The 15,887-nt window shown below is 36.8% G+C and overlaps 1 protein-coding gene across 2 annotated transcripts in view; it reads right to left on the reverse strand.

The window, feature by feature from the left end:
• The window catches only part of LOC150103869 (ATP-binding cassette sub-family A member 2-like), a 975,482-nt gene that overhangs the window by 549,373 nt on the left and 410,222 nt on the right, over nucleotides 1–15,887 (reverse strand). For both annotated transcript variants that reach the window (XM_090397162.1, XM_090397161.1), the window contains exon 22: nucleotides 3,126–3,257. In XM_090397162.1, coding sequence (XP_090253288.1) covers nucleotides 3,126–3,257 — 132 coding nt within the window. The remainder of the gene's footprint in view (nucleotides 1–3,125; nucleotides 3,258–15,887) is intronic.

A 15,887-nucleotide genomic window follows, 5' to 3' on the forward strand; every position in this document is an offset into this window, starting at 1 on the left:
TTACCAGGTCTAACCAACATCCTATGAAGTATTTCATTCTGCTGATCTCTATCTCACACCATACTGCCTCAAAACTACTACTACATCCTCCCCTTGCAGCTCTACCTTCTATGAATATAACTCTTTTTTTTTTTTCTAGCAGTCCACTTCTCTTTTTAGCCTTTCTATCTTCATGAAATACATTATACCCTTTCATCTCTATTCCTGTCAGGATGTCATCCTCATCCACCCATGTCTCACTTATTCCAACAATTTTTGGGTGAACGAACTCAATCAATGAAAACAATTCATTTTCCTTATTTCTGATATTTCTAGCATTCGTATATAAACATAACAGCTCATTCCTGGATGTATAACAAGTTTCACTGATACCACTTATTAGATGCAACTTCTTTACACGGGTACAAAGGCAGATAACAAAGATGGTTTCAGGATTGTACAATGGTAGTTATGAGGATTGGCTGAGGGAATGTGGACTGCAGAGTTTGGTGGATAGAAGAAGGAGAAGTAATATGACTGAGACTTTTAAGCTGTGGAAAGGTGGTTACCGGGCTGAAACTGGGGAGTTCTTTTGCTTGGTTGAACATCATGAAGGTGTGATGACAAGGGGCCATCCCTGGAAATTACGAAAGGAAACTGTGAGAAAGTGGGTGAGGAGTGGTTTCTCTGCATGGAGGGTGGTTGAACCATGGAATGCATTGCCTGATAGAGTTGTGAGAGCGAGAATGGTCAATGAGTTTAAGGAGTGTATGATAGACTTTGTGTTTTCTAGGAATGACCTCCCGCAATGAGTCTTTTGACACCATGGAGGCCTGAATAATAATAATAATAATTTACTCGAACAATTTTATTTTCTTCTTACTCTTTCCAGAACCTTCTTCAAATCCAACTGTTTTCCCTACATCTCAGGTAATCCCTTCCATTTTGGTCTACACAGACATTCACATTCAATTGAAGCATCAACCTTTCATGCTGTGTTACACTGTCCACCAGGAGTCTTCACGTTTCCCTGTTAGTCTTGCACACTGTTCACTCATTCTCTACACTCATGCTATTCACTTCTTCATTCATATGCACTACTTCAATCTCTCCTTCCTTACTTTCTTGCTCTTTCATATCACTTCTTACTTTACCTCAGATTCATTCTCTGCACTCATTACTCTAATTTCCTGCTGCAGTCTCTCCAAATGACTCACACCAAAACCATTTAAATGCAGCAGTTCATCACTTGTATACAGTTGAATTCTTTCTTCAAACTCATTCCACACATTAACAAACTGTAGTACTTTCTCTTCACACATTTCTGGTAACATATCGTTCATAATTCTTGCTCTCTGCCTCATCTCATCACTGTCATACCAGGACAACATGCTGACCACCTTTCCTGTTATCTTTTATCACTATTATCTTTTATTCTTCTCAACAACCTCCTGATATCCAATCTTACATTCTTCTTCTTGTTCCCAATCAAGTTATTTGACCCTACTACCACTACCAAATCCTTTGCTCACTTAATCCTAATATTCAACATGCCTCAATCTCTCTATTCATTTTACTTAAAGGAAAACAAACCTCGTGCATCTTCTTAATTGTCACACTTTTAATAATCAACTCACCATACAATGCTCGCAGATCTTTCATTACCTATTTCATACCAAATTCATTTGTTTTTGTCTTCTTCACTCTTCCATACATATTCTATAATTCTCTTCATTTCACTTCGCATCCACCTCATCTCTTGCCTCACCTTCACCAACTCAGCTTTCAGATCTTACAACCTTTTCATGCTATCATTCACTCTCACTATTTTTTTGGCAGTCACACACTTGTTTGTTGTCAATCCTAGCTGTTACCATTAATTTCACTCTGTGTTTCAACATCATTATCACCCACTTTATTGTCAATCAAAGTTTTTTTTTCTTGCTATCATTTTTACACACTCTCTTAACATTCACATAATCTGCAACTGCTGTGTCAGTTAGAAACCATGTTTCTTACTCATATTTAAACTATTTTAACTCATTTAAGCAAGCCTCATGGTCCACTGGAATATTGCATTTCCTATATACCCACATTCGTTCTTTTCTCTTATTCAGCCTCTCTAGATAAATATCCGCAACATCTTCCCATGCATAGATATTACATTCATGGCACATACCATTTTTAAGAACTCCATGCTGTTTACTTTATTTGTCTTCTGCACAGACCTGTGCAATGATTTGCCTTTTGCTGCTATGTTGTATTTGCATGCTAACAAAGACAATGAATTTATGATAATATTGTCTGAGAAATTTATCCAAATACTGCATTCACACTCAAATATCTCCCAGTGATAATTAATGTACAATTTAGACAATATCCATACACCTTTAAATATAAAGTTTACTTATCTTGTTGCAGCCCATATGACAATTGATGTTTAACTCATACCACCTAGCATAGCATCCACAATGTGTCCTCCAGTATAGCATCCTTATGCAGCTGGAGATTTTGGTAAAATGGATTACACTGTTGAAGTTCAAAGGAGATATTGCAGAAGTGGACAACTATCTCAAAAGATCAATTGGATGTTAAGAAATAATGAAAAGCAAGGATAAGAAAGTTATGACCTCTCTTTATAGGACTTCAATATAACCACATCTGAACCACTGTGCACAGATTTGGGGAGATGAAAGTGGTGCAGAGCAAGAATCAGAGGTCAGTGATCAAAATGGTGAATGGTTTGTGTTCTGCTTATGGTGACAGACAGAAGGATTTAGCTAAAATCAGAAAAGAGGGATATGACAAAACACGCTTAGTTACTAAAGGGGAAAATAAATTTAAATAAAATAAAATAAATAAAAAGCTAGAGAAAATAAATTTTCCAATTCTTCTGAATTGAGAGACAAAAATTCCACCTTTCAATGTGTTAAGCAAGAGAGTAAAGACTAGATTTTTGCTTGGAAAGTGATAAATAAGTGGAATAGGTTGCTAGAGGATGCTATCAGTGCTCTGTCAGTGAATGACACTAAGGAGAGATATGGTAGGGACTGTTTAACTTAATAAGTTTAATACACACTCATTGTGGGCCTCCCACAATGAGTGTGCCCATGTAATAATAACTATATATCTATAATAGTACTTACTCATCAAATAGAACATTGTGCTGAGGGCACATTCCCATGCTTTGCCGAATTATATCCATTTCTGTTCTTATGTCATGACCATAAATGATTGCATATCCTGAAGTAGGAGGGAAGAGTCCAGTTAAGATGGACCTGCAAAATAAGTCAGATACAGTAAACACAGATATAATAAAAACTCACTCATTATAACAAACTACTGAAAAGTCCTGACGAAAGCCCAGTATGCACATGCTATGCTAAATGAGTTCTCTATACCAAACTGTCAACTATATTGAGAATGTAAACTGTAAATTATCATACAAGTATTTAAACATTCAGCTAAACTTTCTAACTATAATGTTACAAATCTACTTTAAAAGAGTGGTTAGATTTCAGTTTGTTGAATTAAACTTTTCACAGATGCTATATGCTGAAAGTACTTTAATTCTTGTCAGTTTATTATTACTATTAATATCATAATCCGAATCAAGAGTCATTATAAGATATCTTAGGGGGTTCAACAAGTTGATCATAACAAACTTTAAAATCATTCACCATCTGTGCACTCACCACCTTCTCAAGCAATGCAAAAAACATCTCACACTCTTATACAACTTCTAAGGAGAGTCCTTGTTTCTCTCTTTCCTTGCTGTCCTTTAGAAAATATTTCCCAGTATCTATTTGGTAAATACTTTTCAACACCATGTGTCTGAATCATCCACCTCTCTTCTGCTCCTCTTCCTCCTCAAATTCCTGATTTGAACCCTCAAGTGTTCAAAACTATTCAAACTAAACAGATAGCATGCCACTACACTGTGATAAGTTTACTTTATCTATCAATAATTTACTTTACCTTTTCTTTTAGTATTACATGATGATCAGCATTCATTTTGGTCATTTATGGTGACTTCAAACATGTGAGGAATAATTACTTTAATTTCCCAACATTTCAATTTTCATATTAAGATCATCATGTGGCGTATACACATACATATACAAAGCCAGATGAATATGTTACATTTCAAAAAGTATGAAAAACTGACAATAATTTGATCAACTTTTATTCTACTGGCCTGACCTATAGTGAAAAAAAACAAAGAAAAAAGCTATATCCTATTTAAAATTGGTAGCCTAATCAATAATTTAACATAAGTGTTTGTTATATTAAAGCTAAGATCCTAGATTACTAAAATCCTAATTATAATCAACTTAATTAAATAATTATAATTAGAGCAAAAGGTTATGCAGGCAGAATATATGCCATCCATATTCTTGGGATTTTTAGGCCACCATTATTGTTAATATTAGGGTGTTTCATAAGAATTTCACAGGACTCTAAATTTATTCTCATGCCATGTTTTGGTGTGAAGTAAACACCAGGTGCCTTTCCAGTCAATTCTATATAGAGTATTCAGGGTAGATTAGAGACCTGATTTACCACAGATATTAAATTTAATGTGCTGTTTATGTTGCTTTTTTTGGATAGGAATTGTGCATCCTGTTTCACCTATATAGGACAATTACAGGTGCAATGAATATGGTTTATTCCTGGGAGGACCAGTGGAGGAAGTGGATCCTTGGATGAGTTGGGTAAGTTCTTTAATTTCGCAGGAGGTTTAAAGATGGTATTAAGGTTGTATTTCTGTAGTATTCTGTTTATTTTATCTGATATCCCTTTAATGTATGGAATGGCTACAGTTTTATTGTAATCTGATTTATTTTCTTTTTAAGTGGAGTCTTGTGAAGAATACTGTTGATAGTATTTTTGCTGTAGCCATTTTTCAGGATGGTATTGCTGATAACTTTTAATACATGTTTTAAGTGCTTGTTCACTGGAGCAAATCGTTAATGCCTTTTTTTTAGCATGTTAATGACACCCAGTTTTTGTGTTAGGTGGTGGTAAGAGTTTATGTGTATATATTGTCCAGTATCTGTAAGCTTATGGTAAACAGTGAAGGAAAGGCTGCTGGAAGGAAGACATATAACAAGTTTATCAAGAAAAGGAAGTGTGTTCCCACTTTCAATTTCAATTATGAATTGTAGGCATTTTGTAGGCATATTGTGTGGCAGCCATGGAACCAGATAACAAAAAACATTATCAACGTATCAAAGCCAGACTTTGGGTTTTAAGTGAAGGAATCTAGACTATGTTGCTCAAAAGCTTCTGTATAAAAGTTAGTAATTAGGGGGAGATAACAGTGAGTACATGGTTGCGCCTTCTTTTTGAAGGTAAAAATATTTTGTGACACAAAATAGCCATAACGTAGTACATGGGCAAGGAGCACCATGATACAGGATGGAAATTTGTCCTTTAAAAGAAAAATTGTATCCTTCACATTGTAAAAAAGCAGACATTTGTGAAAAAGGGCAGAGAGACATTAAAACTACCTAATAAATCACTTTTTTGAAATGTAATGTCCTTAATTTTGTTTACAAAATATGTGTTTTTATATACCATAGCACTTCCATCTTAGTATATACCATACTAAGATGGAAGTGCAGGGAGTCAACTGCTAGTGCTACCTGCTGTGGATGACCCACCAAGCTCACCGAATGTGATCAGGGTGCTGGGTACTATGAAGGATAATATGTAAAAACCACCATCCATCAGCAGATATGATGAATGCAGAGTTCTGGGCATCGACTAGAACACGAATCTGCACAAAAACGTTTAGAACTGAGGCTCACAATATGGGTTTCCATGGTAGGACAACAATATGCAAGCCACACATCACTCAAATCAGCACGTACTGTCATCTTCAGTGGTGCAAAGACCGTGTATATAGTGGGATGTGGAAGTTTGGAAAGCTGTGTTATGGAGCGATAAATCATGCTATGCTCTACCAAGCAAATCAATCGATGGGTGTTGGTGTGACTGATGCCTGGTGAACGTCTCTTACCAGAGTGAGTGTGGTGCATAGTGCCACCATTTGACTCCCTGCACTTCCATCTCAGTAAGTATGGTATCATTGATTTTGTTGACCTAGGATGGTCCAATTTGTCAACAATTTGCTAAACAGATAGGCCTGTAACATGGCAACCTATTACAATGCTTCTTTCAAACTTTGTCAGTTCTGTTCTCAAAGCCATTTCTCCGAGACACAGTTCCACTGATTTGGGAGAATCATATTCCTTCAATTTATACCGGCTACAAACATGTGACTAGTTGCATAGAATGATGCACCTTGTCCATGGGGGGGGGGGGTTGTTCATTGACTTCTTTTCAAGCAGTGTATATACAACTTGAAATCAATATGAATTTCAATTGAGAATTGGGGTATCATTAAGACACACAAATGATAATTTTACAAATAAAATTCTACTGAAAGGATGCAACTAACATGGCATGTTAGTTGATGTTATAAACTTGGTCAAAATACACCTGCCCTACATGAAAGTGACATAACATACATGTGGTAAAGCAAGTTCCCATGGGGAGTCATGCACCATGCAGACACTACCTGGCATGGATGCGTTAAACAATCTTTCAAAGTAATTACTCCAGACATTCAGGATAGCTTATTAACAGTTTTCATACCATTTCTGATTCTTTTGGTACTCTTTCCTCCATTGCTTAGCTTTTTTTTACAGCAGCTTCGAGAACATTTTTACACCTTCCTGATATTTATCTTCTGCATTCTTATGAAAGTCTTTCCAGTGCTAATGTTTAACAACTATGATAAATATCTTTGATACATAGTTTTCTTAAATTTTTAACTGTATTATCTCAAACTACATGTTGATTTAATTACTTGTAGGAACGTCTGACACCTTTTCTTCTCCTCTCTTTATCTTCTCGGGTAAGAAGATCAAGAGATAAATCCCATGAAGTTGGGATTTTTATATCTTTGCAAACAAACTGTACCATGTGCTTTCCTAGCGGAATCAATCAGTGTTTTCTTCAAGTCTGTCAATAATTCGTCAAAGTTTGTCAAGCTATTATTTTTTCTTCAATAATATTTGTATATTTGAATATACAGTTCACTTCCAAAAGCTACTCAAATCCTTTAAAAATTTGTTTGTATATATTTTTCTTTTTGATATGACAGTGATTTTTATCTTGCTCTAAGTTAATGGTGATCACTTTTTATTTCAAATACCCTGTATATTTTGTGCCCTAGCAAGTGTGCAAGTATCACTATAAACAAGAACATAATCAATAATTTTTCTTCTTATTATTATTATTACATGACACTTCCTCCATTTCTTCCTTACTAGAACCTTCTCTGGGATCATAGGCATAAATAAATCTCATTCTCCAATTCTGAATTTCATATATGCTCAAATCATTCTTCTTAATACAATAGCACTTGTCATTCAAGATTATACTTTTGCTTAGTGTTTAATACTATAACTACTTTTGCTGGTCATTATTGCCTGAATATAACATCTTGTATTTGTTATTTAGAAGAATCTCACCTGTTTTTATCTTATTTGTTTGCTTCAGTAACACCAACACCAATTCAGGCTTTGGTTTTTTATTTCTGCTTCTGACTCAAAAGCCATATTTGTATTTTGTGAATCTGAATTTATATATTTGTATTTACTGCAGTGACATACAGCAGTGTCTTTTTCCCATCTGTGTAAGGCGTTCAAAACATGGCCAGCTAGACATGACTGACCATAACTGTGGTTGTGAATATATTATGTTCTTCAAGATGGATATTGGCTGCAAGATAAGCTGCAAGAACAAGAAACTCTGTGTGCAATTAGAAGTGAGAGAGGACAGCAGTGCAGAGATCATATTTCTTTAAAAGTTCTAGCTATATTTTGCAAGGTGTCCTGAATAAGGGAATGATAACAGCTTTAATGTAATCTGTATGTTAAGAGAAACAGATGTAAAATAAAGGGAGGAGAATAAGTATTTTATTAATCAGATCTTCCTAATGATATCCTTTCTTTCTCAGTTCACAGTAAACCTCACTAAGCTGATAGGTTCATAAACTTTTCCATAATTTTGTGATTCATATTGCCAATAATATGGTATAACAGAAACTTTTATGAATGCAGCAACTAACACTGTTCCAACCAGCCGGCCTGGTTGGCTAAGTGGTTAGAGTATCTACTCTCCAACCAACAAGCTGCAGGTTCAAATCCAACCATGACCATGGACGTTTGCGATGTCTTTAGGGGGAGATGGATTTCATAGCCTGATGTGAGATCATCACCCTGCTCATGTTTGGTCCCTAGAGCAGAGTTTTTGGACTAAATAAATGAAAACAAAAATGCAAATATATATATATATATATATATATATGAAAATTAATAAAGTTTAAATTACTAAACACTGAGAATAATAAAGAATGGAGTTTAATAGGAACACTACTAGTTTCGTTGATAAAACAACTTCTTCAGGTGTCCACATACAAAGAATTATATACAAAAAAACTATACAAACATTACATAATAATGACAACAGATCTACTATAAACTGTAGTACAGTTTAAAGTGGAGTATGTGCTATAGTTCCTGCTATATGTAACACGTGTGTGAGATATCGCGAGAGCGGCAGTATTGGACAGCAGAAATGTGCGCATCAGATAAATTGTAGCTGAAGCTACTATTCATGCTGGTTGAATCGAGTGAAATTTCTTTAGATTCGAGAATATGTCTCTCAAGTTCATTATAACATTTATGCATGTTTGAAGTTTGAGACCGGTCTATAAGATGTTGGAGACCTTCGTCGGAGTTTATTGAGAATAGGATGTAGCTGGAGAGAGCGCTAGCCCGGGTTCTGTTGTAGGAAATATCTCTTTTGTGTTCCTCATCACAGAAAAGGATAGATTTATTTATATATATATATATACAGGGTGTTCGGGATAAATTTGACATATTTATAATTAATTATATTTTTCCGTAAGTTACATGTATTAACACACACTTCTCTTCATTTAAAAGTTTGGACCCTTCTTCATTCATATACAAGATGTCAGAAAGGATGGATAGCTGGAACCCACCTGAATCATGGAAGAGAATAACTTGTATCATGATGATTCGTGCCCGCCATCAAAATAAGGATATTACGACTGCTGCCCAATGCTCCCTGAATACAGTAAAAACAATCAGGCATGAACTAGAGACTTGCAATGGTGACTACGAGGATGTAGCAAGAAGAAAGATCCCTAGCAGACGATCTGATTGCGTTCGTACAGCAGAATTCCTCGCAAATCTGCAGGAACAGGTGTTGAAGAACCCTGGCATTGGAATTCGGGCTTTGTTCGTGGAGTTGCTAACTGTAGTCAAGCCCTGGATAACAAGGGTATCCAATGGTAGGCCGTATGTATGGCAGCAGGATTCGGCCCCTTGCCACACCTCTGGGAAAAGTCAAAAATGGTTGTCTGAAAATTTCTACGACTTCACCAGTCCAAATGTTTGGCCTCCAAACTCCCCAGACCTTAACCCCATGGATTATTTTGTATGGGGCGCAGTTGAAAAAGACACCAATCGCACTTCCAGTAATACAAAAGCCCAGTTAATGGATAAAATTAAAACAGTTTTTGCGGCCCTTCCCAGGGAGACTGTAGCATCAGCTTGTTCGAGGTTCCGAAGCAGAATTGAAGCTGTGATCGATGCTAATGGTGGTTATTTTGAGTAAATCTTGTTGATAGTATTGTAATTAACTCTGCCTGTAATGTTTTTTTGTCAATTCATTAAATTTAATAGATACAAAGAAGATTTTCTTTTTCCTTACGAAACTGTCAAATTTATCCCGAACACCCTGTATATATATGTGTGTTAAAGATACCAAGCAATTTTAAACTTGGTTTTACTCCATTTCCCAAGTAAGCAAACAGACAAAAAGTCAAGTTTGCGCATGCAATTGATGCAAGTCTAACTGATCCTACAGGTAGTGCAAGACCAGGCCAACTCGTGGTAAAGGTGGGGCAAGCTCCAATCACTAATCTTAATATTTACCCTTAATGCTAAAACACATCTCCAAGAAGGGGATGTATGATGTTTTGTATTAAAGGCAAGGGGCCACTACCCAGACCGGTTTCGACCTTTATTGAGGCCTCATCAGTGGGAGCTAGGCTAGAATACCAAGATTTAGTAATATGGAGCTTGTAAGTATTTTACCAAAACAAGTTACCATAAGGTGTTTTAGCCTTATTAAACAAAAATCTCTGGAGGAGATATAAATGTAGAAAGTATTTTTACCTTGGGTAAAATTATGTTAAAGATAATTATGATAAATTATGTTAAAGTAAAACCAAGTTTAAAATTGCTTGGTATCTTTAACATAATTTTACCCAAGGTAAAAATACTTTCTACATTTATATCTCCTCCAGAGATTTTTGTTTAATAAGGCTAAAACACCTTATGGTAACTTGTTTTGGTAAAATACTTACAAGCTCCATATTACTAAATCTTGGTATTCTAGCCTAGCTCCCACTGATGAGGCCTCAATAAAGGTCGAAACCGGTCTGGGTAGTGGCCCCTTGCCTTTAATACAAAACATCATACATCCCCTTCTTGGAGATGTGTTTTAGCATTAAGGGTAAATATTAAGATTAGTGATTGGAGCTTGCCCCACCTTTACCATGAGTTACCCTGGTCTTGCACTACCTGTAGGATCAGTTAGACTTGCATCAATTGCAGGCGCAAACTTGACTTTTTGTCTGTTTGCTTACTTGGGAAATGGAGTAAAACCAAGTTTAAAATTGCTTGGTATCTTTAATATCTTTAACATAATTTTACCCAAGGTAAAAATACTTTCTACATATATATATGTATTCCTGAGCTTCCACTTGGTTGTTATGGTACATTTTAAAAATAGATATTTAATGACTTTAAACCGAGACTTTCGCTGAGAAGATCTAACTTTGCTTCACGATAAATTCTTTTAGCGCGTTCTGTTGTTATCTTTTCTTGAAACGATATGAAATTAGGAAAAAATTGATTGAATTTACACCGTTTGAGGAAAACTAACCTGTTGACTCTCAGTCCTATTTTCTTCAATGTTTTTTTATAATTTCTTTTGATGTCAGTTAGAGATGCTTCATCATTTAGGCTACAGATGTATTCCTGAGCTTCTGCTCGGTATTTAAAGTCATTAAATATCTATTTAAAAAAAGAAATATATATACATACATACATACATACATCTTCAAGGCCCACTCTTCCTAATTGGGTTGTGGGGGCAAAAGCTGCAAGAGGAACTTCCAATGGTCACGATCCTCTGCCACCAAGTTCAGGTGTTCTGGTGGGATTCCCAAACGTGTCCACCCAAGGTTTTGGATATAATCTATCCAGCGAGTCCTTGGCCTTCCATGTGGCCTCCCACCCTCTGGCTTGGCAAAGAGGGCCTGCTGAGGGAGCCTCTCTTGTGGCATTCTGACCAGGTGCCTGTACCAGCGTAACTGTGATCTCTCAACACGGAAAAGCAGCGGTTGAGTATTGAGGGTTTCCCGAATTGCAGAGCTTCTGCCTCTGTCGAGTTTTGTCAGCCCTGCAACCCCTCGAAGGAACCTCATTTCAGCCGCTTTGATTCGTGTCCGCATTCTTTTGGTCATTACCCAACTCTCATGTCCATAGGTGAGGATGGGGACATAGACTGTATTGAAGACAGCCAGCTTTGCCTTCTGGCTTAACTCCCGCTTCAATACTACTGAACGGCCAAGCTCCCGCAATATTGAGCTTGCTAAGCCAATTCGAGTATCTAGCTCTATGTCCCATTTTCCATCATTCGTGAATATGGACCCAAGGTATTTAAACTTCTCCACCTGTCTCATTGGGACTCCACTTACATTTAGAGTGCACTGGGATGGTTGTCTTGAGACCACAAATGTTTCAGTTTTGGCCACACTGATCTTCATTCCGGTGTCTGCACAAACAGCCACAAACCTATCCAGGGTCCGCTGGAGGTCATCTGTGGAAGAGCTAAGCAGAACTAAGTCATGTGCAAAAAGCAGACGTCCAATGCTACATTTTCCAATTCTGACACACTCACTGCCTCGGCTGTGCCTATCAATCCAGTCCATAAATATTATGAAAAGGAGGGGTGACAGAACACACCCTTGGCAGAGGCCAACGGAGACTGTGAAAGGTTCAGACTTTGTGCTGTTTACCCTGACACAAAACTCTGGGCATTCATACAGGGACTTGATGGCAGCTAATAGTTGACCATTCACTCCATATTCCTGTACTACTTGCCAAAGCTTATCCTGAGGAACCCGGTCATATGCCTTCTCCAAGTCCACAAAACATGTGTAGACATTCTTGGCATATTCCCAAGATTTCTCAAAGACTTGCCTTAAAGTGAAGATTTGGTCAGTTGTGCTTCTACCAGGACGAAAGCCACATTGTTCTTCCTGGAACTTTGACTCAACTATGCTCCTGCACCGTCTTTCCAAGCACTTAGCATACACTTTCCCAGGCAGGTTGAGCAGAGAGATGCCACGATAGTTACTGCAATCTTTCTGGTCTCCCTTCTTAAAGACTGGTATTATTATGCCTGTCTGCCATTGCTTTGGTGCTTGCCCAGATATCCAAGCAGCCTGACACACTCGAGTCAGCCAGAGAAAACCGTCTCGATTTAAGGCTTTTAGCATTTTGGGCCGAATTTCATCATCGCCAGCAGCCTTGCCCGATTTTAGCGATTTTATTGCTAAATGGACTTCTGCTGTGAGACTAGTCATTGCCCCGATCTGCACCTCTTGGATGTCCACAACTGCTGGGCCACCCGGGTTAAGAAGGCTCTCAAAGTATTCCATCCATCTGTGGTGGATATCCTTCTCGGTTGTTAAAAGTGCACCATCAGAGGCCTTAATTACCCTTGATGTGCACGATTTCCTCCCTCGAAGGCGGCAGATGGTCTGCCAGAATACTTTGTTTGCATTTGCATAGGATGAATCTAATCTTTCTCCAAAGGATTCCCAAGCCTTCTGCTTTGCTGTCTTTACTGCCTCAACAGCAGCTTTTCGTGCCTCAGCATACTGCAAACGCATCTCTGGTGACCTGACTCTAAGCCATGTTAGGTAGGACTCCTTTTTTGCCCGGACAGCTTTTTGGACTTCTTGGTTCCACCAAGGTGTCCTTTTCTCACTGCCCGTTGCCACACCAAGCCGCTTTCTGCCACACCATGAGTGCAGAGGCAGTGACAACTGTTCTGAACAGCTTCCATTCCTCCTCAATATCTGCAGAATGCTTGGGAATCTCTTTGAACCTGGAGGAAATGTCATCTGCAAAAAAAAAAAAATATATATATATATATATATAATAAAAAAAAAATAGAAAAAAGTCCTTAACCCAGTGTACTATAGGCTTCAGAACCTTTCGTGAATGACATAAAATCACATAAAAAAGGGATTCCCTCTGAGTTAAAACTTACTTTTATTTGCCATATCTTCCTATCAAATGTTTACATATCAAAAATATTAACAAAAAACTTGTTACTCCCTCCATTTCTCATTCATCTCAAAATACAGTAATGCTATTACTGTATACTGTATGTAAAGATTTCACAGAAAGCATTCTGGTACCAATTGAAAATAAAAGCAATCTTATAAAGTGCAGTGACTACAGAACTATAAGCATATTCTCGCATGCTTCTAAAGTACTGCTAAGAATATTAAATCGACAACTGTATAATGAAATGGAGTATTTTCTGGGGGATGATCAGTTTGGATTTAGAAAAGACAGAGGAACTAGAGATGCAATTGGAGTAATGAAGCCCATATACGAAAGGAATATAGGAGTAAATAAAGAAGTTTATATATGTTTCATCGACATGGAAAAAGTGTTTGACATGGTGAAATGGAGAAAAGCTGATGGAAGTTTTGCAAAATAGGATTAGATGGGAGAGAGATCGAAGGTTAATAGCTGAATTATATATGAACCAGACTGTCATAATAAAGACAAAAGTAGGAAAAACTAAAAAATGTGTGATTGGTATAGGGATAAGACAAGGATGCTGCCTGTCACTGACACTCGTCAATATATTTGCAGAAGAAATAATAAAAGAAACATTTGATGAAGAGAAAAGAGGAATCGCTATTAGAGGAAGAACAATAAAAAATATACCATTTGCAGGTGATCAAGCGATATTAGCTAATACTGAAGATAAACTACAGCATCTAATGAAAAAATTTGAAAGTATATGCAAAAATATGACAAGAAAATTAACACAAACAAAACAAAAGTGATGAGAATCTCCAGTAAACCAGGAAATATTAAGGTAATGATGATGAATGGAGAAAATGTAGAACAAGTGAGACTATATAAATACCTTGGTAGTATAACACAAGAAAATGGAAAATGTGACATGGAAATAAATAAAAGAGAGAATTAACAAAGGAAAATATGCATCTTATAGTAAGAAAAATTTGTTTATTAATAAAATGAATAAAAATTTAAAGAAAAGGCTTATTAAGTGCTATATTAGAAGTATAACTTTATACGGGTTGGAAATATGGACAATTAGGAAGAAAGAAGCTAAATTGTTGGAGGCATTTGAAATATAGTGATGGAGAAGAATGGAGAAAATAAAGTGGACTGAAAAACTTACCAATGAAGAAGTATTAAAATAAGTTGAAGAAATAAGGAATTTACTAAAGACCATAAGAAAAAGAAAGCATATTGGATAAGACATGTATTAAGAGGACACAGCCTATTGAAAAGAATGATAGAAGGGAAAATTGAAGGAAAGCAACCAAGAAGAAGATGACCAATGATGCTTGATGATATAATGGGCACAAGAGGATATCAAGAATTGAAGGATGAAGCAAGAAACAGTGGAAATTGGAGGAGGAGAATTTGCTGAGATACTGTTGGACCTGTCAAGAGACAGAACACTAATGATGATGATGATGTCTACTCCGTGTTGAGCCAATCCAGATTTATTGGATTTCCTGTGGATTGGCTCAACACGGAGACCAACATTCTTTGGTCTGAAACGACATCATTGTCGATACAGATTTGAATGTCATCATCATCATCATCAAATTCCTCCACCAGGGAGAAAACATCACTATCAACAATAACATAGTCAATGAGACTTTTCTTATTCCTTGCCTCTTCTCTCCATGTGAATTTGTGCACATTTTTATGTTGGAACATGGTGTTAGTAATAACCAGTCCATGTCCTGAGCAGAAATCCAACAGATATTTGCCATTATTATTAGCTTTGCTCTTTTCTCCAAATTTTCCCAAAATATTTTTGTATGTCTCACAATCATTTCCTACTCTGCTATTTAGATCCCCAACAAGGACCAACTTTTCCTTTTTCATTGTGTCAGTTGCTTTTTCTAAAGCATCAAAAAATTTTTCCACTTCTACCTTAGTAGAACCTTCTGTGGGACTATAGGCACAAATAAGTCTCATTGTCCAGTTTCCCATTCTCATATTTGCCCACTTTACTCTACTTGAGACTGACTGCCATTCAAGAAGATTAGCCTTGTATTTTGTGTTGAATACTATGGCTACTCCTTCTTTTACTTGATTGTCATTTCCTGAATATAACATTTTGTATTTATTGCTCAGAAAGATCTCACCAGTTTTGGTCTTTTTTGTTTCAGTCACCCCTATTATGTCAATCTGGTACTTATCTAATTCCTCAGCTAGCTCCATTTCTTTGCCATTCAGGCTTCTTACGTTGATAGTACCGATCTTTAACTCTGGTGATGTTGAGTTGGGGTTTGTTTTCAGATTTGTTCCAGTAGCTGACTTTTCGCTGTTCGCCCTGGTTCCCTGGTGAAAACAACGGGGGCCTTGTTTAACCGGGCAACGCCGCAGCCGGCATGAAATTTTGTCATGTTGTACCATCATTTTTTATTTTGGTTTAAC

The sequence above is a fragment of the Typopeltis vanoorti genome, chromosome 8 (assembly GCF_054136105.1).
Source record: "Typopeltis vanoorti isolate ZY-2024b chromosome 8, IOZ_Tvanoo_1.0, whole genome shotgun sequence".
NCBI lineage: Eukaryota > Metazoa > Arthropoda > Arachnida > Uropygi > Thelyphonidae > Typopeltis > Typopeltis vanoorti.